The sequence below is a fragment of the Rhineura floridana genome, chromosome 8 (genome assembly GCF_030035675.1).
Source record: "Rhineura floridana isolate rRhiFlo1 chromosome 8, rRhiFlo1.hap2, whole genome shotgun sequence".
Taxonomy (NCBI): Eukaryota; Metazoa; Chordata; class Lepidosauria; order Squamata; family Rhineuridae; genus Rhineura; species Rhineura floridana.
Genome location: NC_084487.1, coordinates 27,013,606 through 27,034,738, shown reverse-complemented (window position 1 = coordinate 27,034,738; position 21,133 = coordinate 27,013,606). Strand labels below are relative to the sequence as shown.

General features: G+C 47.0%; 2 protein-coding genes across 8 annotated transcripts in view; one reads left to right on the top strand and one right to left on the bottom strand.

The window, feature by feature from the left end:
• DDX11 (DEAD/H-box helicase 11) overlaps window positions 1-17,417 on the top strand; it is a 51,749-nt gene extending 34,332 nt beyond the window's left edge. Inside the window, exons 19-27 of one of the 2 annotated variants that reach the window (XM_061638679.1) lie at window positions 1,527-1,599; window positions 3,995-4,098; window positions 9,626-9,775; window positions 11,307-11,375; window positions 11,505-11,605; window positions 12,259-12,343; window positions 14,412-14,487; window positions 16,582-16,736; window positions 17,108-17,417. In XM_061638679.1, coding sequence (XP_061494663.1) covers window positions 1,527-1,599; window positions 3,995-4,098; window positions 9,626-9,775; window positions 11,307-11,375; window positions 11,505-11,605; window positions 12,259-12,343; window positions 14,412-14,487; window positions 16,582-16,736; window positions 17,108-17,155 — 861 coding nt within the window. In that variant the 3' untranslated portion in view covers window positions 17,156-17,417. The remainder of the gene's footprint in view (window positions 1-1,526; window positions 1,600-3,994; window positions 4,099-9,625; window positions 9,776-11,306; window positions 11,376-11,504; window positions 11,606-12,258; window positions 12,344-14,411; window positions 14,488-16,581; window positions 16,737-17,107) is intronic. The other variant, XM_061638678.1, reaches the window with a different exon arrangement.
• Window positions 17,418-18,913: 1,496 nt separating this feature from the next.
• LOC133390309 (WASH complex subunit 1-like) overlaps window positions 18,914-21,133 on the bottom strand; it is a 96,466-nt gene continuing 94,246 nt past the window's right edge. For 2 of the 6 annotated variants that reach the window (XM_061638671.1, XM_061638673.1), the window contains exon 12: window positions 18,915-19,670. In XM_061638671.1, coding sequence (XP_061494655.1) covers window positions 19,398-19,670 — 273 coding nt within the window. In that variant the 3' untranslated portion in view covers window positions 18,915-19,397. Of the gene's footprint in view, window positions 19,671-20,793; window positions 20,889-21,133 lie in introns of those variants that run through there. The other 4 variants (XM_061638677.1, XM_061638675.1, XM_061638674.1 and 1 more) reach the window with 4 other exon arrangements.

Below are 21,133 nucleotides of genomic sequence, written 5' to 3'. Positions count from 1 at the left end.
TGTAGATCACCCGTTCCCATTTTATGGATGAGAAAGTGGGAATGACTACAAGGTCTCTGAAGAAGGGAATAAATCCTAAACCAGGCTGTCTTCTGTCCTTTGACTGCGATGCTTGCCTTTATTCTCACTCCTCCTTGGGCACTTGGTTCTCTCTTCCCTTGCACAAACTGTTTTCTTATGCATCTCAGAAACAGAAGGGGGCTGAATAAGGGGCCTGGAGTGTGGCGCTTCAGTGTCTTGTATGCCTCCCGGCTCTTCTCCATGCAAATAGATTTAGGCAAAACAAGAGATCATGCAGATCCACATTGATGCTTGACCCCGAAACTGCAATAGTGCAGAATGCTGCAGCCAGATTGCTGACGGGGGTGAGACCATGTCAGCATGTCACCCCTCTGCTCAGATATCTGCCCTGGTTGCCAATTTGTTATCGGGCCAAGTTCAAAGTGTTACTACTGGTGTTTAAGGCACTTCACAGATCAGCGCCAGTTTACTTGTGAGACGGTCTTATCCCAGATGTGCCCACTCGAGCACTTTGCTCTGTGGAACAGGCACTGGTACAGGCGCCACATAATATCCATTCTGCCCTCGTAAGAAACCATTCTTTTAGTATGGCAGCATGTACCCTTTGGACCTCCCTGCCTATTGATACCAGGCAGGTGCCTCTGCTGTATTCCTTTCAGCACCTGCTTAAAACCTTTCTGTTTAGGCAACCCTATCCAGACATGTAGATGTTGATCTGTTTTTAATATTTTTAGTTAGTGGCTGTTTTAATTGTTTTAAATATGTTTTTAATTACTTGGTTTTAACTGCTTTAGACCAGGGTTCGAATCCCCACACAGCCATGAACCTGACTGGGTGACCTTGGGCCAGCCACTGCCTCTCAGCCTCAGAGGGAGGCAATGGTAAACCCCCTCTGAATACCGCTTACCATGAAAACCCTGTTCATAGGGTTGCCAGACGTTGGGATCGACTTGAAGGCAGTCTGTTTCCATCAAATAAGTTTGCGCAATATGTCGAGCTATTATTGGGGAGAGGCCACAGCTGACTGATCGAGCTCATCCTTTGCATGCAGAACTTCCCAGCGTCAGTCCTTGGCACCTCCACTTAAAAGGATGGCTGCATATGCACCATACATTTAAAGCACATTCCCACCTTCACCTTTTCAAAGGATCCTAGGAGCTGTGACTTACCCTTCACAGAGCTACAATAACCTGCACCCTTAACTAAACCACATTTCCCAGGATTTGGGGAGTGGGGAATAACTGTGCTTTAAATGTATGGCGCGTATGCAGCCCGGAGCTTCTTAGAGAGCAACTACCAGACAGAGGAGGGAATGCTAGGCTTTGTGGACCGAGTATCTGAGCTGGTATGTGGCACCTTCCTATGCAAGTAGCAGGATTTTGTGTTTTCCTTGCGGAACTTGGGTGACCTTGGGCAGAATCGAGGGTGGAGCATGCCTAGCCCTGGCTGCTGCTTGAGCCTTGCCTTTTTTTTTTTTTAAATGCCTTTTGCTATGTGACTTGCAGGTGGCCGATTTCCGGGAGCAGCTTCTGGTATGCGCGGGTGTCGGTGCCGACAGGATTGAGGAGTTCTCCTGTGGTGAGTCTCGGAGGGAGTGGAGGGAGGAAGTGCTCCCTCTACCCCCAGCAAATCACGATGGGGCAGATGGGCCCTGCCTGACCATTGCTATGGCACTGTATGTAGCAAAGTGTTCCCGGCTCCATCCTTTCCTGCCAAAATGCTGCAGCCCAACGGGGAGCCTATTTCCCTTTCACTGCTAGCTCCATTTTTCATGGGGAATCCCTGCCAACGTCCACTGGCAAAGACAGCTGTATTTATGAACCACTGAAAACAAAGGTCAAGAACTCTTATTTCTCCCCCCGCCCCCAGTAAAAACCAAGATAGAAAATGCAATTATGGCTGTGAAAGCCTCTGTGTGCTTTTTAGGGGAGTAAGCTCCATTGAATGAAGTAGGGCTTCCTGCCATATGAACATGCTTGTATAGGATAGGGACATCGTGTCAGTGGCAAGTGGGATCTGCGACAAAATGTTGCAGTGTTGAGTGCTCTTCAGGGTTGCAGCCAGCTGTGCCTTCTTCCAGGAGACACCGTTCCCTCTCCCTTTCTCCTTTCTCCAGGTCAGTCATTCCCTGGCCATTGAGCATCTGTCTTCATTGGACTGTTTAAAGATTCACACCCGGAGAACTGAATTTCCTACTAGTATATCCATAATGATACTTAAGAGTCAAGCACCGTGCCTCTGCTTCTTGCTAGAGTAGGGGCGGCTCAAGGTGGAATTTGAAGAGTCTGTTTCTTTAAGAGAAGAGAATATTGGAGGCTTAGGCAGTGTTGCCATGGAAATACTTATTGGATTTCTTACCCACCCTTCACCATAAGGTCTCAGGGCAAGTTACAATATAAAAATGCAAGATTAAAATCAGTTGAAATAATTTACAAGCAAAAGAATAGGGTGAGTCCTAAAAAATGTACATCTTGGGTGTCACAGGCCAGGGGAAAAAGGTGTGTCTTCAGCATACAACTAAAGCTATACCATAAAGATGTCAGGAGTCCCTCTGCGGGAGGGAATTCCACAGCAAAAGGGCTATCACAGAAAATGCCATCTCCTAGGCCACTCTGCCCCCCACCCAAAGTTCTGGGGGCTGCAGAGCTAGCACAAGGGCCCCTCTGCCAGTGTCAACACCAGAAAGGTTCTGCAGGGAAGGAGGTAGTTTCTCTGTTATTTGGGGTTGAAATTTGCCAAGTTTTCCAGTGCCAGTTGACCAGTGTTCAGACTGAGAAGGAATGTTGGGGGATCAGCAGTCAGCATGGGTCCCGAGACACTTCTAGGATGTACACAGTTCTGAGACTGTTTCTTTTTCTAGCATCTCTCAGGGCCCTGACCAATCCCCCCTCCCCCCTCGCCTTCCCCATCTCACCTAGAGGATGTTCCCCCTGGTGGTGTGGAATTTATTTAAATGGTCCTTCTCCTTTCCTTGCTCTCATTAACCCATGAGCTCCACCTCAGTCTGCTAAAAACTGGAAGCGGATTCTGCCACACTATTTGGCCACTGAAATCTTCTCTCTGGGTTGTAGCATGCAGTACGGGAGCCAGGCCTGAAATTGGTATCAAGTGTGCTGAATAAGGTTGAATGTGATTATTTATTTATTACATTTATGCTCTGCCTTTCCTCTCATCGTTGCAAGTACTGTGAGTACAGCGGATGGTGAACATCTACTTGAGGAGGAGATGGATGGTCACTATGATGACCCATTTGAAAATGAGCAAGTTAGACCATCTATGCCCAGGAGAAGCTAAATAAACATTTCAGTTAACATGTGAAATTGTGCAGTTTTTTGTGGCGTTGCTGTAGATGACAGTGCCTTCCGCTAAAAGAAACCGGAGGGCTGGACTAAACTGTATGGTATGCTGTAGAGGATGTTCCCCCTGGTGGTGTGGAAGTGTCATTTGGGATGACCTGTTGCTTATTTTGGGGTGCACAGCTACAGTTCTCTTATTTGTAACTGTGGACTGTGGTCATTACGCATTGATGTGCTTTGTGCAAAAACAAGCCCTTTTGCCCCAGGGAATGATGATGCATCTCAAATGGGAGAGTTTCCTGGTGATGGAGATATGTGATATGAAGTATCATACCTCATATTTTGTGATGTAGGGCCAAATAAATTATTTAGGCTATTCACATAGCAATTTGTTGAAAAAGGAACTGGGCATTGGGCACAAAATTCAGCATAATAAAAAACACGCAAGACAGGTGGTGTCCTTGCAGTTATCACTAATTTCCAACTACGGAGGTATAGATCTTGCAAAAAATCACATTCAACATTATTCAGCCCATTTTTGGTGGCGTGACTCATGCTCCTAATGTAGGTCCAGAAGTCTCTTCTCACGTATGGCTTTTCTCCTACGCAGCTATGGAGAGCGGTGGCTATTCAGCTTTGCTGCCTCACATTCCTTCTGCCTGCTTATATGTTATCAGGTCATGTGATTCCCCCAGAGAACATCTTACCCATCATCCTCTGTAGTGGTCCGTCCAACCAGCAGCTGGAATTCACCTATGAGAAGAGAGGCCTGCCTCAGATGGTGAGTATTTGTCCTTTTGCGTTCCTTTGGCTCTTCAAGCAACGTTGCTTCATGTTCTGAGTTCACTGAGGGGAGACATAAGGACAGCCCTGCTGGATCAGACCAAAGGCCTATCTAGTCCAACATCCTGTTAGCACAGTGGCCAACCAGGTGCTTGTGGGAAGCTCATAAACAGGACACGAGTGCAATCACCCTCTCCAAATCCCCACCAATGGGTGATATTCATATCCCTATGTGTGCGGAGGAGTTCAGTCCTGCTTTTTACCGGGTTTGGACTCCCCAGCCAGTTCTCAGGATGCATGGAGAGTTCAGTCCTGCTTTGGGCACCCACCCCACCCCCGGAAGTCAACTTTGACAGGTGGCTGGGACAGCCTACCTGTCAAACACCTGACACCTGCTCCATGAGCTAAAGGGAGCCCCAGCTGACGAAGCGTCAAGGCCCCAGCTGACAAAGCATCAAGGCGAGTTAAGCAGCAGAGCGAAAAGAGGGTAAGTAGCTCCCATTTATTCCATTATTAAATTGAAGTAAAACAGCTCAGAGCAATAAGTAATAAGGGCAGCCCAAGGTCACCCTGAGCTAGGAGCCAAATCCTGAAAGAACCTATATCTTAGGAGACAGATCCTAGGAGAAGGAAGCCCATAGAAAGCTAGTTTTCAACACCACCCTAGCAGGAAAGCTTCAGGGGACACTGTAAACAAGGCTAAATTCCAGTCGGAGACAAGGGGGAAAGGGAAACTCCACCGACACATACAGGGAGAGAGTCAGCTCAGTCCTTGCTAAAAAGGGCAGCTTCAGCCTTCCTGAAACACAACCACAAGCTCTGTTTCCCTAGGTTAAAGAAAGGTCAGGCTGTTCTAGGTGGGAAAACAACAAACACAAAAGACTTGCCTGGAAGGCGCAGCCCCTTGATTAGATTAAAAGCAGCCAAAAGCTTAAACAGCCCCACCCCTCGCTCAGGAAGGAAGGAAGCCTGAGAGAATACTAAAGAGTTAAGCCCCAGCTGATAGCCAGCAGCCTCAAGTAACACATCATTGGCTGGCAGCAGTAGCTGGGAGGAACCAGCCACACATATAAAGTCAGAGCACCCTAGCGAGGGAGCCTGCTCCACGAGCTAGAGGGAGCCCCAGCTGACAAAGCGTCAAGGCGAGTTAAGCAGCAGAGCGAGTTTGGCAGCAGGGCGAGGAGGCCAGGGCCCCCCACTCTGCCCTTCTGTTCCCTGACCTCAACTAAACCGCAGTCTCCAACCCATTGACGTAATAAACCTTAAACAAAACTATGCAGGTAAGAAGCCAGCAGGGGTGTGGGGGCTTTCCAGTGTTTTGCACCGCCTGCAGCATGTACGACTATCTGCCTGTTGGACAGAAGTCGTGGGTATGCTCTCGGTGCAATGAGCTCCTGGCTCTCCGGGAACGACTTCATTTCCTTGAGGCCAAGGTGGCAGACCTGGAAAAGCTGAGAGAGGCAGAGATGTGTGTGGAGGAGGCCTTCAGGGACGTTATAGCTGTGTCCAACGATGATAGCTTTCCTGCTATCATGGACAACGATGGTCTCGGGGAAGGAGAGCATCCAGCTGAGGAAGAGGGAAACGATCCCTTAGAAGGGACCCATTCCTTGGGGGATGAGCAGCTATCCTCTCGTGCCGAGGATATATCTCCAGGGGGTGGAGGGATCCTTGTAGTGGGTGATTCGATCATTAGGAACATAGACAGTGGGGTGTGTGATGGGCGTGTAGACCGCAAGGTGTTTTGCCTGCCTGGTGCGAAGGTTGCGGATATCGCCCGTCGTTTAGATAGTTTGGTAGACAGTGCTGGGGAGGAGTCAGTGGTCGTGGTGCACGTTGGCACCAACGACATGGGGAAATGCAGCCGTGAGGTCCTGGAAGCAAAATTTAGGTTGCTAGGTAGGATGCTGAAAGCCAGGACCTCCAAGGTGGCTTTCTCTGAAATGCTACCGGTTCCACGCACAGGACCAGCCAGACAGGCCCAGCTTCGCAGTCTCAATGCGTGGATGAGACGATGGTGTCGGGTGGAAGGGTTCGGATTTGTTAGGCACTGGGGAACATTCTGGGACAAGCCGGGCCTGTACAAAAGGGACGGGCTCCACTTGAACCACAATGGAACCAGACTGCTGGCACTTAAAATTAAAAAGGTAGCAGAGCAGCTTTTAAACTGACTGAGGGGGGAAACCCGACAGGAGCTGAGAAAGGTCCGGTTTGGAATAAACCTCCCCCCTGGGATAAAAACCAAAGAAATGATGAAATTTTAAAAGGGGGAGGCCTAGAAGTAGGCATTGTGAGAGCAGGGGCACAGGATATAAATTCAGAAGAGCAAAATTACCACAGGCCTAACCACAAGTGCCAAAGACACTTGAAGAGAGACACTGCTTACAAGTGCCTGTACGCTAATGCTAGGAGCCTCCGAACCAAGATGGGAGAACTGGAGTGCTTGGTCTTAGAGAAGAGCATTGATATAGTGAGCATAACGGAGACCTGGTGGAATGGAGAAAACCAGTGGGATACGGTTATCCCTGGATATAAACTATATCGGAAGGACAGGGAAGGACGTATTGGTGGCGGAGTCGCTCTATACGTGAAAGAAGGCATTGAATCCAGCAAGCTCGAAACCCCAAAAGAGGCAGACTCCTCCACAGAATCGTTGTGGGTGGTGATACCGTGCCCCAGGAGGGACTTAATACTGGGAACGATCTATCGTCCCCCTGATCAACATGCTCAGGGAGACCTGGAGATGAGATATGAAATTGAGGAAGCATCCAAACTAGGAAATGTGGTAGTAATGGGTGACTTCAACTACCCGGACATAGACTGGCTGCATATGTGTTCCAGTCATGACAAAGAAGCAAGGTTTCTAGATATTCTAAATGACTATTCCCTAGACCAGTTGGTCATGGAACCGACCAGAGGGACGGCAACCCTGGACTTAATCCTCAGTGGGGACCGGGACCTGGTGCGAGATGTAAGTGTTGTTGAACCGATTGGGAGCAGTGACCACAGTGCTATTAAATTAAACATACATGTAACTGGCCAATTGCCAAGAAAATCCAACACGGTCACATTTGACTTCAAAAGAGGAAACTTCACAAAAATGAGGGGATTGGTAAAAAGAAAGCTGAAAAACAAAGTCCAGAGGGTCACATCACTCGAAAATGCTTGGAAGTTGTTTAAAAACACTATATTAGAAGCTCAACTGGAGTGCATACCGCAGATCAGAAAAGGTACCGCCAGGGCCAAGAAGATGCCAGCATGGTTAACGAGCAAAGTCAAGGAAGCTCTTAGAGGCAAAAAGTCTTCCTTCAGAAAATGGAAGTCTTGTCCGAATGAAGAAAATAAAAAAGAACACAAACTCTGGCAAAAGAAATGCAAGAAGACAATAAGGGATGCTAAAAAAGAATTTGAGGAGCACATTGCTAAGAACATAAAAACCAACAACAAAAAATTCTATAAATACATTCAAAGCAGGAGACCATCTAGGGAGACAATTGGACCCTTGGATGATAAGGGAGTCAAAGGTGTACTAAAGAACGATAAGGAGATTGCAGAGAAGCTAAATGAATTCTTTGCATCTGTCTTCACAGTGGAAGATATAGGGCAGATCCCTGAACCTGAACTAACATTTGCAGGAAGGGATTCTGAGGGACTGAGACAAATAGTGGTAACGAGAGAGGAAGTTCTAAGCTTAATGGACAATATAAAAACTGACAAATCACCGGGCCCGGATGGCATCCACCCGAGAGTTCTCAAAGAACTCAAAGGTGAAATTGCTGATCTGCTAACTAAAATATGTAACTTGTCCCTCGGGTCCTCCTCCGTGCCTGAGGACTGGAAAGTGGCAAATGTAACGCCAATCTTCAAAAAGGGATCCAGAGGGGATCCCGGAAATTACAGGCCAGTTAGCTTAACTTCTGTCCCTGGAAAACTGGTCGAAAGTATTATTAAAGCTAGATTAACTAAGCACATAGAAGAACAAGCCTTGCTGAAGCAGAGCCAGCATGGCTTCTGCAAGGGAAAGTCCTGTCTCAGTAACCTATTAGAATTCTTTGAGAGTGTCAACAAGCATATAGATAGAGGTGATCCAGCGGACATAGTGTACTTAGACTTTCAAAAAGCGTTTGACAAGGTACCTCACCAAAGGCTTCTGAGGAAGCTTAGCAGTCATGGAATAAGAGGAGAGGTCCTCTTGTGGATAAGGAATTGGTTAAGAAGCAGAAAGCAGAGAGTAGGAATAAATGGACAGTTCTCCCAATGGAGGGCTGTAGAAAGTGGAGTCCCTCAAGGATCGGTATTGGGACCTGTACTTTTCAACTTGTTCATTAATGACCTAGAATTAGGAGTGAGCAGTGAAGTGGCCAAGTTTGCTGACGACACTAAATTGTTCAGGGTTGTTAAAACAAAAAGGGATTGCGAAGAGCTCCAAAAAGACCTCTCCAAACTGAGTGAATGGGCGGAAAAATGGCAAATGCAATTCAATATAAACAAGTGTAAAATTATGCATATTGGAGCAAAAAATCTGAATTTCACATATACGCTCATGGGGTCTGAACTGGCGGTGACCGACCAGGAGAGAGACCTCGGGGTTGTAGTGGACAGCACGATGAAAATGTCAACCCAGTGTGCGGCAGCTGTGAAAAAGGCAAATTCCATGCTAGCAATAATTAGGAAAGGTATTGAAAATAAAACAGCTGATATCATAATGCCGTTGTATAAATCTATGGTGCGGCGGCATTTGGAATACTGTGTACAGTTCTGGTCGCCTCATCTCAAAAAGGATATTCTAGAGTTGGAAAAGGTTCAGAAGAGGGCAACCAGAATGATCAAGGGGATGGAGCGACTCCTTTACGAGGAAAGGTTGCAGCATTTGGGGCTTTTTAGTTTAGAGAAAAGGCGGGTCAGAGGAGACATGATAGAAGTGTATAAAATTATGCATGGCATTGAGAAAGTGGATAGAGAAAAGTTCTTCTCCCTCTCTCATAATACTAGAACTCGTGGACATTCAAAGAAGCTGAATGTTGGAAGATTCAGGACAGACAAAAGGAAGTACTTCTTTACTCAGCGCAGAGTTAAACTATGGAATTTGCTCCCACAAGATGCAGTAATGGCCACCAGCTTGGATGGCTTTAAAAGAAGATTAGACAAATTCATGGAGGACAGGGCTATCAATGGCTACTAGCCATGATGGCTGTGCTGTGCCACCCTAGTCAGAGGCAGCATGCTTCTGAAAACCAGTTGCTGGAAGCCTCAGGAGGGGAGAGTGTTCTTGCACTCGGGTCCTGCTTGCGGGCTTCCCCCAGGCACCTGGTTGGCCACTGTGAGAACAGGATGCTGGACTAGATGGACCACTGGCCTGATCCAGCAGGCTCTTCTTATGTTCTTATATGTTCTTATTATGATGTCAGGTAGGGATGAGGATCTGGCCTGCTGGGTTGGCAAACTGGAGGCGATGGGAGGCTTATCATCTTGAGGCTTTGAGTGTGGTGCCCTAAAGACTGGGTGGCTACTTCTCTCTTTTTTAGATGGATGAGACGGGGCGGATTCTCTGTAACCTGTGCAACGTTGTCCCCGGGGGCCTGGTGTGCTTCTTCCCCTCCTATGAGTATGAGAAGCAGGTGTACATGCGCTGGGAGAAGACTGGGCTGCTTACCCAGCTGGCAGCTAAGAAGAAGGTAATTGCGCTGCCTGGTGCTTTTCAACGGAAGCAAGTTGTTGCAAAATCAAGCCATTGTTGGCTGATTACAGTCCTCTCTTCTGTTTTGTGTGTATGTTGTTTTTGGTGTTCTCTCTCCTTGAGTTGTTCTGATTGCCTGCACAGTGAAATGGAGGGGATGTTTGTCTCCGCTCCCCCCCCAATAATGCATAAACAATACTTGCTTGGCAACTGATTGTTGTCCTTGGGTCTAAATTAGATTAAATGCTTCCTAGAAGTGCAGCCAACATGGCTTGATTGTAGTGGAGGCAGACCAAAACTGTACAGACCAGCCTAGAGTTGGGGATCTTCTTAAATTTATTTTGCAAAACAAAACTTTAAGCTTCTGTAACCCAGAGAGACAAACTCTGCAAGTCACCACCTTGGGCTCCTTGTGGGAGGAAGAGCGGGCTATAAATTTTAATAATAATAGTTCAATGTGAGCACAATAAACTAGGTGAGTTGCACAGGTAAATGAGCTGTATGACATTACATAATAAAAACAATTTTTAGGTGCAAACATCTTTCAGCGTGCATTTTATTTACTTTTAAATGGTGGTGTTAGCGGGGACTGATGGTTGCTCTGAAGAGAGACATTTCTGTCCTTTCTGGACTACTGAATACCTTTCCAGATTTCTTCTAAATCTTCTCACATTTCGCAGACACATCAGCAGTCTCGCTTTCTTCTCCTCTGAGGCACTCCTGCAACCTTTGCATGCGTCAGGGCGCTTCCAGATTCCTTTTAACTCTGGATTTTGGAAATGTAATTTTACCCCGGATTGATCCCTCTTGGTTTCCTCTGCTGATAGCAGCAAGTGGGGCATCTTCAGGATGACTGACTTTCCAAAGTGAGAGGCAGGAGGAGAAACTCGGAGGCTGTCCTAGGGGAAAAGTGACGCAGAAGTGCGTGTGTTTAAGTGTAACAAATGAACTCAGAATTGTGTGTCAGAGAAGTTGCATGTTGGTGAGGTGGTCAATTCTGCATTTATTTGCCTATTTTGCATAACTTTTATTCTGTTCCTGAAGGTGAGAAGTTCTCATCCGGATAGTCCCAATCTGTGCTTCATTTCTGAGAAGAAGCCAGGCCCTGTGTGTGTAAGACTGTGTGGAGATTAAATTTGTGTCCTTTTTCTGCAAGGAACTCGGAGCAAACATTTTACAACCCTGTGGCAGAGGTTTGGCTGAGTGTGTGCTTTTCCTCGAGCATCACAATCAAGTGGGGATTTGAACCTTTGTTTCCTACTTGTAAGAACTGTGTCTTAATAAAATAAGAACAAAGCTAAGTTTCCCTTTCTGTGGCTGCTGAAGCCACACAGGTCTGAAGGTAGCTCTTAAGGTACCAAGTGTGTTGTCATTGTATGTGTGTGTGTTGTGTAAGTCTCTCTCTCTCTCTCTCTCTCTCTTTCTTTCTTTCTTTCTTTCTTTCTTTCTTTCTTTCTTTCTTTCTTTCTTTCTTTCTTTCTTTCTTTCTTTCTTTCTTTCTTAATGGATGCATCATGTCTTTTTAACAGATATTTCAGGAACCAAAGCGAGCTAATCAAGTGGAGCAGGTGTTGGCCGAATATGCCAAGTGCATCAGGGTGAGACCAAAAGGGCTCCTCCTGGAAAAGAGGGTATCCTTGTAGCTAAGCCGCGCTGCTGCTTCTGCTTGGGTCTGGAGGTGCTCTTCTCCAGCCTTTTAACCAGCGTGGGGGTTTTCTCTTGTGCAGCGTTGCGGCCAAGCAGGAGGCGCCACAACAGGAGCGCTGCTGTTCTCTGTAGTCGGTGGGAAAATGAGCGAAGGAATAAATTTTTCCAATGACCTGGGAAGGTAAACGACTGGCTTGTGGTCAGGAGCCGGGGAACCCCTCTGTGTTAATCCCTCCCCTCCAGTGCAGTTGTGCGACTGGAATAAACATTTTATTCTAGTTGACGCTTTTTATTTTTGGCAATTGGGGAGGGCTAGAGGTGCATACAGAGTTGCACACTGAGGCAAACGGAGTGCATAGACTGGAGACTTGTAGCCTCTTGATCTTGGAAGGACTCGCCTAAATGATGACTTGCCCTTTAGCAGATGCAGCCATTTCCTCTTAATGCTCAGCCCACCCCACTGTTGCTTAGAGATCTCAGATATGTCCTGAATGGAAAGGAAGCCTGTTCTGGGTTGAGCCAGAAGCAGCCCCTCCAAGAGGCACAATCTCTGCCCTGCCCCCCGCCAGGCAAAAAAACTGGTTCCCTTAATTCCCTCTCATTTTTTAGTTGAAAGTGTCCTGGGCTGTTATGCATGATTCCAGGAACAGGAAAATTGGCCTACTTATGCTGTACTTAGCATACAAGCCCATAAATGTAACGTTAGGATGAAACGTGGCTTATTTGATGTTGACAAGCAAAATGACATTGCAATATTATTACAAAAGCTAATGAAACCCTTGTGGGTGTCTGTCTCTCATACCTATTCCTCCCTGCCCTTTCCCTCGTCCTCAGGTGTGTGATCATGGTGGGCATGCCTTACCCCAACATCAAGTCTCCAGAACTCCAGGAGAAAATGGCGTACCTTGACAAGACCATGGTAATGCTCTGTGATCACTTTCCACCCTAGCTGGATTTACTCCTGTTACCTTTGTGTTGTAGCAAAGTAGTGTAAGAACATCACTGTATGACAATTGCTTTTTATAGCCATGTCCTACTTGACTGTTTTGGGGAAAGAACTACCTTTCCCCCCTCCTTTTTACAGTGGCCACCCAAATGAGAAAGTTAAGGTTTCACATCTGAATACAAAAGGGCTTAAAACTCTTTACTTCATTCATCTTCTCCAGTGAGAGAGCTTTATAATTAGTCCCTATTCTTACATGAGGTGAACAGTTTTGTACTAGGCATGGAATTGAACTGCTGCAGCATCCAATTAGTGGTTGGTAACAGTGGCTGATAGCATCAGACAGAACAGGCCTTGGGGCTTATTCATGTGGAACTCATGAGATGGGCTCAACTGAAAACTTTAGCGTGTTTGAGGTGAGGGGGAAGCTGTGCGTATTTCCTTCTTGGGCGGCTGACTCTTCACTACTTGATACTACAACATCATCTACTCAATATGCATGAGTAATACATGGAATATTGATTGATTGCCCTTGATATTCTGGGTGTGTGTGATGGGTATGGGCTTTTTATTGGCTAGGGAAGGAGTCTGTGCCACGGCTTCTCTGCTGTAAAGGATTGGTTTTTCTTCTTTCTTTTTGGTAAATCCGATACAGTGTGTGTGTGCCAGATAGCATATTCCATGTTTAGTCCTTGCAGAACCTACAGTTGTTGCTTCTTATGCATGGCCCACCCAAACCAAGCCAAGAAATTACATTATATTTTGTCTTCACCTCTGCCCTTAAGTCACTTTTTCTCCTAAACATCCCAAATGGTGTCTTCCCAATTCTTTGGGACAGCTCCCTTCTTACGTACCTCTGGAAATACACTCCTCCTCTTAAACCAGGGCTGGGAAGCCTTTGGCCCTCCAGATGTTGCTGGACTGCAACTCCCATCATCCCTGATAACAGGCCATGATGGCTGGGGCTGATGGGAGTGGGAGTCTGTGACGCCCTTCCCTGGCTCTCCCTGTCAGGTTCCTACCTGCTCGTGGCTACTGCCTGTCACTAGGCACCACCAGGGACTCCACCAGTCCGGACTGTCCTTTTTTATGGTTTCTCTCCCCGCTCTAGCACAGACCTCACCAGATCCCCCTGCTAGGCAGCACCACCAGTCACATCCTATAACCAGTATTCCCAGAGACTCTGCCTGAGTCTCTCTATCAGGTTACCTCTGTGACTGTGTGCTTAAGCTGTCCCCAATCCCTTTGATCTTTATATAAAAAGCATACAACTCTGGGTTGCTCTGGATACTTGTGGTGTTATATTCTTCCCTTCACTGCTGCCACCAATTGTTACAGTTTCCCTTCAGCCTTGGTAAGCACCTTGCCCTCCCTTCTGGTCTGTATATTCCCCAGCCAAGGATCAGGCCTCCGGTAAACCAAAATAGTGTTTATTAAATATTAGAAATAACAAGATTACTTTATAAAGGCACATAAGCATATGGTTTCATCTATTCCTGTGGTACTTGTCTTAGTATTAATCCGAACTCCACACTTTCCTCACATCCACCAACTCTCCACACAATCTCCTCTCAAAAACCCCACCAAACACCTCTCAAACAACCCACCAACGTCCACCCAGATTCAACTGTCATCCTTCCATTTATACTCTCAGCCATCCTAACACTCAGCCAATCATCCAGCATTCTACTGCTCATTTACTCCCCCCTCCTCTTTCATTCCACTTACCATGTATCTTCTATACAAACAGCACTTACCATATATACATTAATACAGGAACATCACAGAGTCCAACAGCATCTTGAGGACCAAAGGTTCTCCAGCCCTGTCTTAACCTCTCTTCAAGTTACTGGATATGTAACCTGACTTGACCACCCAGCCAAACTGTAGTTCAGGTCCTTACTCCTTCCATACTCCTCTGCCCCTTCCCTGAGGGCAGCACTAGTCTTGGAACAGGCAGTAGTTTTCAGGGTGAGAAGGCTGCAACTCCTGGGCTGCTTTGCTCATTCCTATCTTCCCGTTTGTCTTGGTTTCTCTTCTCCAGCCACAAAATGCAGGCCAAGCACCCAGCAGGAGTCTGATTGAGAACCTGTGCATGAAAGCAGTCAACCAGTCAATAGGTAAGCCTGGCAAAAGGGCTTGATGATCTCAAATAGAGCAGTGGCAGTCATTGTCCAACCGGGCAGCTCCTGCAGAACCAGCATTTGAAAGGCATGGGCTGGCAGCATTAGAAGTTCAAGAAAGAAACAGAGGGCAAAAGCCAAGATGCTAGAAAAATTTAAGCTTGGCTACAGAGTAATGGCAACTATTGAAATGAGCCATTCGGTTTTAGAAAAAGTATGTGGGAACAACATTGATGTTTTGCTCAGGAGAGAGATGTTATGGATACTGAATTTGAGAACAATGACCCCTGATGGTCTTAATGAGGACCTCGAGTTTCTTCCTCTACTAAGAAATCTAGAAAATATCTACGGTCCCTTACTTGTTTTTCATTCCCAGATGGTTGTCATTTAGTAACTAGAAAAATAATCATGTGGTTCCACCTGCACCTTATTTCTGGTTGCTGTAATATATACACTCATGCTTAATATTCTGTTCTTTGAGGCGTTTATATCGGTGTAAGTGGTCTGCTCATTTGAGTTTCTCGATAGCCTGCAATGTAAGTCATAGACTGATTTAGAAATGTTATATATATATGATTTTACATGTTTATGTAAGTAAATATGTCCCTGCTGTTTTATTTGTTTATAGCCCCTGATGAAGGCCTAAAAACCTATAGGCTGAAACGCGTCGGGTTTGAACACATAATAAATTCCTATTTTTCTAGCATCTTGACTTTTGCCCTCTATTTCTTCCTGGTTTGGATGCTAGCCACTTTCTGTTGTAGCGTTAGAAGTTCAAGCAGTCTCTCTGCGCCAACAGGGACCAACTTGTCTCATCACTGTGTTGTGTGTTCCTCAAGCCACTGCTCATCACACAACCCCAGCCTTGTAAACAGCCACATGCCTCACTGTCCATGGTAAGAAACGAGTATGAGACAGGAGCCATCTATGTTGTCTTTTCGGTGCCTATTTAAAGACCTTCCTCTTTCAACAAGCCTTATAAGTAGAGACCTTATCCCAGTCTGCATCTGTGTTGGAATCTGTTTTTTTTTTTTAATGTTTTTTGTGTTTGCTGCCCAGGGCTCCTTCTGGGAAGAAGGGTGGGATATAAATTTAATTAATAGTAATAAAAATAAGAAAGAACCCCCTCCTCGCAACTGGGCAGGGAAGCTTTTGTAAGCCAGAAGAGGAACTGGTGTTTCTTTCATGCTGCTGATGTCTCGTACATGATAACCGTGTGTGGACCAGGAATTCTCTGAATGTGTGTAAGGCTGCATTAGGATCACCAGGATAACTGAGAGCAGTGTAGTGGGTAGGAAAGCACCTGCTTTGTATGCTGGTGCAAACGCTGGCATATCCCATTAGAGCTCAAGTATGCATAATGGGGGTGAGCTCTGCCTAAGACTCCAGAGAGCTGCTGCCGGTCAGAGTAGGCAATACATACTATAGACACCAACAGGTGAACAGATTAGGCCTTGTTTCTGTAGCTTCAGTTCTACTTAAAACTGAGCAGTAGATTAACAATAGTCCCAGGGTATGCTCTTGAAGGCACATGAGGCCACCACCCTGTGAAACCTAAGCAAGGCTGGGTATGGCCAGTGCCTGGATGGGTGTGACCACCGAAAACCTGCGTGTGGACTGCCTTGGGTTTCATAACAATATAAGGTTATAAGAAAATAAACTGCCAAGTTCAGAGTTCACCAGTTTTGGGAGCTGAAATTCCAGGTGCCTTCCTTTTGCACGAGTAAGGAGTCGCAGCAGGAGAAAGTCGGACAGTTCTCCTGCAACTTATCTAAAACCATTCCTTCGTATAGCACTGATTCATCTGCATGTCCCTTTGCTACGGAGGGAAGAAATGTTTGCATGCAGATTCCATTTTTGCACCTAGGCCTTGGGTGCTTTGGGCATTAGCCCGAGAACCTGCAGGACAGGGAGTAGCCAACCTGGTTCATTCTACATGATGCTGGGCTACAGTTCCCATCAGCCCTTGCCTGCACAGCCAATGATCCGGAATGATTGGAGATGTCCAACAACAGCGCCGTGCTGGCTACTCCTGCTGTAATAAGTTAGCAGTAGAGTGCTGAATAGTCTGTGTGTGTGGTCTCTTAACAGGGAGAGCAATTCGCCATCAAAAGGACTTTGCTAGCATTGTGCTCTTAGATCACAGGTATGCCCGTCCAGCTATTTTCAACAAGCTGCCTCAGTGGATCAAGAGCAGGACCCAGATCAAAGCTGCCTTTGGGGCAGCCTTTGCAGCACTAAGAAAGGTGAGTCCTAAAGCCAGGCTCTGCTTCTCTCTATGACACACACGCTCCATAGCATATCATGGCTAGCAGTGCAGGTTGGGTCATTAGGGTGTATGGAACCAGTCCTCCCAGCCACTATCTGCCTACCTGTTTGCATCAAGAGGGGGTGGCAGTGCCTGTTGGTTTCCTTCTCTGTAGTCTTGGTATTGCCCCTGTAGAACTCAGCAGGGGGAAGAGAGGGGGAGTAAAACCAAAGTTGGTTGGCTTTGGCTCCACCTCCTGTGGGCCTCTCTGTCTTCTGCCTTCCCAGTGGTGGCACCAGCCACCACTAGCACCTAGGGTATCTTCTGCCAAGGCTGTGCCTGATGTAATTCTTGTTTTCTGTCTTCTAGTTTCACTTGGAAAAGAGATCAAGTTGTGAGTCTGTATCTTTCTGCTAACAGGCGTGCTTGCAGCTACCGCATCCCTCTGCATGAAGTGCCTTCAGTGTGTTTGGATGTATTGTGTATTTATTTTCATTGCATTATGTTAATATAGATGTTTCCCTTAATAGCTTAAAATGTTTTTCCAAACCTCATACTCCAGTTTTGTGTCGCCTGTGATTTTAGACACATTACATTACTAGATCAGGGCTATGGCATGTGGGAGCTTTCTATTTATGTGAGACAAAATTTGCTCTGTTCCTTGGGGCACGTTTGAACAGCTGTAGCCAGTTTTTGTGATGTGTCTGCAATTCATTACTGCTTTTCCCTGTGTTGTTGGACCAGTGGTGATTTTGGGTCTTTCTCTCTTGCCAGCCATTAACAGATCTTGTTCAGCGTTCAAGGTGGGCACTTATTTATCACTAGAACTGGCTGGGGGAAGATAAAACCTGCAGCAGAGGCTGTTTCTTCCCTTTCGTAAAACCTCAGAGGCGTTCAATTATCCTTTCAAGCAAGAGAAGCTAAAGATGATTCCCTTACCCCCTGCTCAAATGTGGCTAACTACAAAGTAAAAGACAAAAGACCTGTGTGTCGCTGACTTAGGGTCGCTTCAGCGTTTGAAGTGTTAAGCCTAGGCTGCAAAGAAGTTTACATTTGATGAATTCTTTCAGCAAAGGAATGCTAAGCTTTAGGCTTGCTTATCTGAACTTTGTTGTCAAAGAAACAGCACAAGGCTGGTGTAGTAGTTAGGTATCCATGAAGATGAGCTGGGGTGTTTTTTGGGGGAAGGGAAGCGTATGAAGACATTATCATTTTAAAGTCTCCAGAAAGCTTAAATGCATAGAACTTGCCTGCAAGAAAAAAAAGGGGGGGGACAGAATTAAACCAGTTGCTCCTCACTCCCTTTTTACAGCCTTTCACTCCTCCACGTAAGGAAAGGCAGAATCCTTTCATCCACTGGGACCCACCAGTATTACATCAAAGGGTAGCCATAATTACACATGATTAAACAGCTATGCAGACAGGGCTGGGACTTCTAGTTCAATCTGGGTTTACAGGGATGTATAACATGGGTGCTTAAAGATGCCTTTGTGATCTCCAGGCCTTGTATCCTGGAGCAACTATAAAAAGCGGTGGCATGGCCTTAACACACTAGAGTGACCAGCAGGCTTTGCATCTGATGCCATAAGCAAACATGACCTTCCATTTTACTCATGTAGAACTGTACAACTGAGGGTAAAGAGAAGGCAGCAGAGAGGTAGATTCTCCCGCTCTATGACATTTATTTACTACTGTGGGGGGCAGGGAGAAGCGGAAAATCAAGTGTGATGTTTATACAGGTTAAGAGGATGATGCCACACACTATGGATAGGGATTGCCAAGGTTGTGCCTGTGTGCTTGCGTGTGTGCCTGCAGAGCCCTTCCCTGGCATTCACAAGGCCCCTTCTTGCTGCTGAATGTATTCTTGAAAGAAGTATTCTACAGTAGCCACTAGAATAGGGAGAAGGTACGTATGTGTGGTAGCCACAGGCCCAAAAAGGATAGCGCCTCCTGCTGTACACAATATGACATAGCGAGAGCCGCTCTTGACTGTGTTGGCACATGGCCTTCACTTTCACTTCCTGCTTTGCCTTTGGCGTTCTCCACTGAAGATGGCTGCAGGAGCTTGTCGCTCCCATGCGGCAAGGATGAGAGAACAGCTTGAGCGCTAGTCTTAGCTTCCCTTTGTTAACTAAGACCACTGGAGGCACACAACAGAAAACAAAGCTGTGGTCATTTGCATTTGACTTTTTTTTAATCAGTCCATTTGCATTTGACAGGTGAGTGAGTGCTGTTCCTTGCACAGCTGATGCCATACACAATAAAGGAAGTGTGAATTGGGCTGCGAGAGAAATCAAAAAGCCTCTCCCGGTCCATGTGCACCCTTAAAGCTCAGGGCTATGTGTCTCACCAAAGCTCTAGCCGCAGGAGGTAAATGCTGTTTGCTGAAAATAACGGCCTTTGTGATGATCTTGATGCATCACATTGCACTGGCATAGGAGCTCTCATCACAAGGAGAGGACCTGGCTTTGATCCTCTGAGTGCAAGCTGCCCCACAGCCTCAACCAGCAGGAGGTTCTGCAGAACACACTCTTTGAGATAATTCACACTGCTGGATTGGGAGGGGAAGGAAAAGTGAGAAGCAGTAGTGTTTGTTGATAAAATAAATGCTGAAACAAGCCAGAGCAGGGAGGGAAAAGACACAGGTCAGCCTTCTCTATTAGACCAGTGATCCTGCATCAGAGGTTGCCCCTCTTTCTCGCTGCTGGGCTTTCTTCAGCCCACTGGCGACCTGCAGTAAGTCACATGAAGTGAGTGCACAACCAAGTAATGCAGCAGATCTAGGACTCCCAATCATCTTCATCTTCCTCACCAGCTGGTTGTTGTGGGGGGGGCAGCGGTGGGATAGTATCCGAGATGCGGCCAAAGGCGCCAGCTGGCACGTTGGGAGTATTGCTGTCTCCTCCAGCTGCAGGCCCTTTGCCAGAAATGCCTGCATGGGAGGAAAAGGGAGCATGTCACGTGAAGCAAAGGCAGCTGGGGAGAGACAATGGGTCAGGCCTGTGCAGCTGAGATTTAGATGGGCAAGGGGAACTGGTGGAAGAGTTGCAGCCGACTAGCCCAGCAATCAAAACATTAACTGAAAAGCCTGCTGTACAGTTGTGCCGCTGCCAGGGAAGGAAGGCTTAAGGCAGGGAAGGGGAACCTGTGGGCCTCTAGCTGTTGTACTACACTTCCCATCAGCCCCAGCTAACATGTTCAATGGTCGGGGATTATGCGCGTTGGAGTCCAACAGCATCTGGAGGGCTTTCAGGTTCCCCATTGCTGTCTTAAAGGGAGGAGTCTGCCCTGTGGTAATCAGTAGAGCGGACACCAGAGGGTGGCCAGGTTGGGCCCTGGCTGAGGCCCCCCTGAAGGGCCCCTACTTAGAGTGGGAGGGTAGAGCTCCCATTCTGTGATCAACAGAGGCAGCTCCTGACCCTGCTGTGGATCAAGGAGAGGGAGATCCCAGGCATCCCCCATACAGATAGTGTGGGCTTCAATAAGCCTGCACACATGCCTCACCTTCCTCTTCCATCACTGTGAATGTCGTGTGTGCTGCATGAACATGCTGGACTGGTTGTGGGGGCAGCTGAGGTGGGATAGTATCCAAGATGTGGCCAAAGGCGCCATTTGGCACATTGGGAGTATCAACCAAGATGGTGGTGGTGGGTTTCCCTAAGAGGCTGACATTCCTGTTGCCATCTCGGCTGATGGTAGGCACGCGTGCATAGTGTGCATGGTATTCACAGCAACAGGAAAGGTAGATGGGATCTGCGGGCAGGTGCCACAGGCCTGGGACATGCTGGTGCCCAAGGGCCAGTCGTGCCTGGCGCTGGCCTTGGTAAACAGGGCACCACTGTCAAGTTGGGACCTAATCTTGAAGCAAAGTTATTTTGCCATCTCACTGAGTCTTAGCAAGGTGAAGGGGTGGTCCCAATCCTGTTTGCAATAGCCCAGCACTTCCTTCTTGGGACCTCAAGAACTCAAGCATGTCTACAACCAGCACAACAAAGTCAGCAGAAAGCAGGCAGGAGTGACATCTCTCTCCCAGCAACCCCCATTTTGCTATATACAGAATCTCACCCTGTTGCAGTGAGTTTCATGGTTTGCTTCTCTTGGTTGGTGGCTACAGATCACGCTGCAAGTCTGATATGGATCTAGGAGTGAACTATGAGGAAGAAACATTCCTTCAGTTCCACCCTGCCGCACCACCTATATGCTGCCTGTGGCTCAGGAAACCAATGGCACATAAATTGTGACAGCGCAGCATCTAAGACAGCCTTCCCCAACCTGTGCTGGCTGGAGCTGACAGGAGTTGTAGTCCAAAACATTGGGGGGGGGCATACGCTTGGAGAAGCCTCATCTAAGGTCTCCTATTTTTGGTACACTTTAGCACTGTAACCTGTTCCAAGA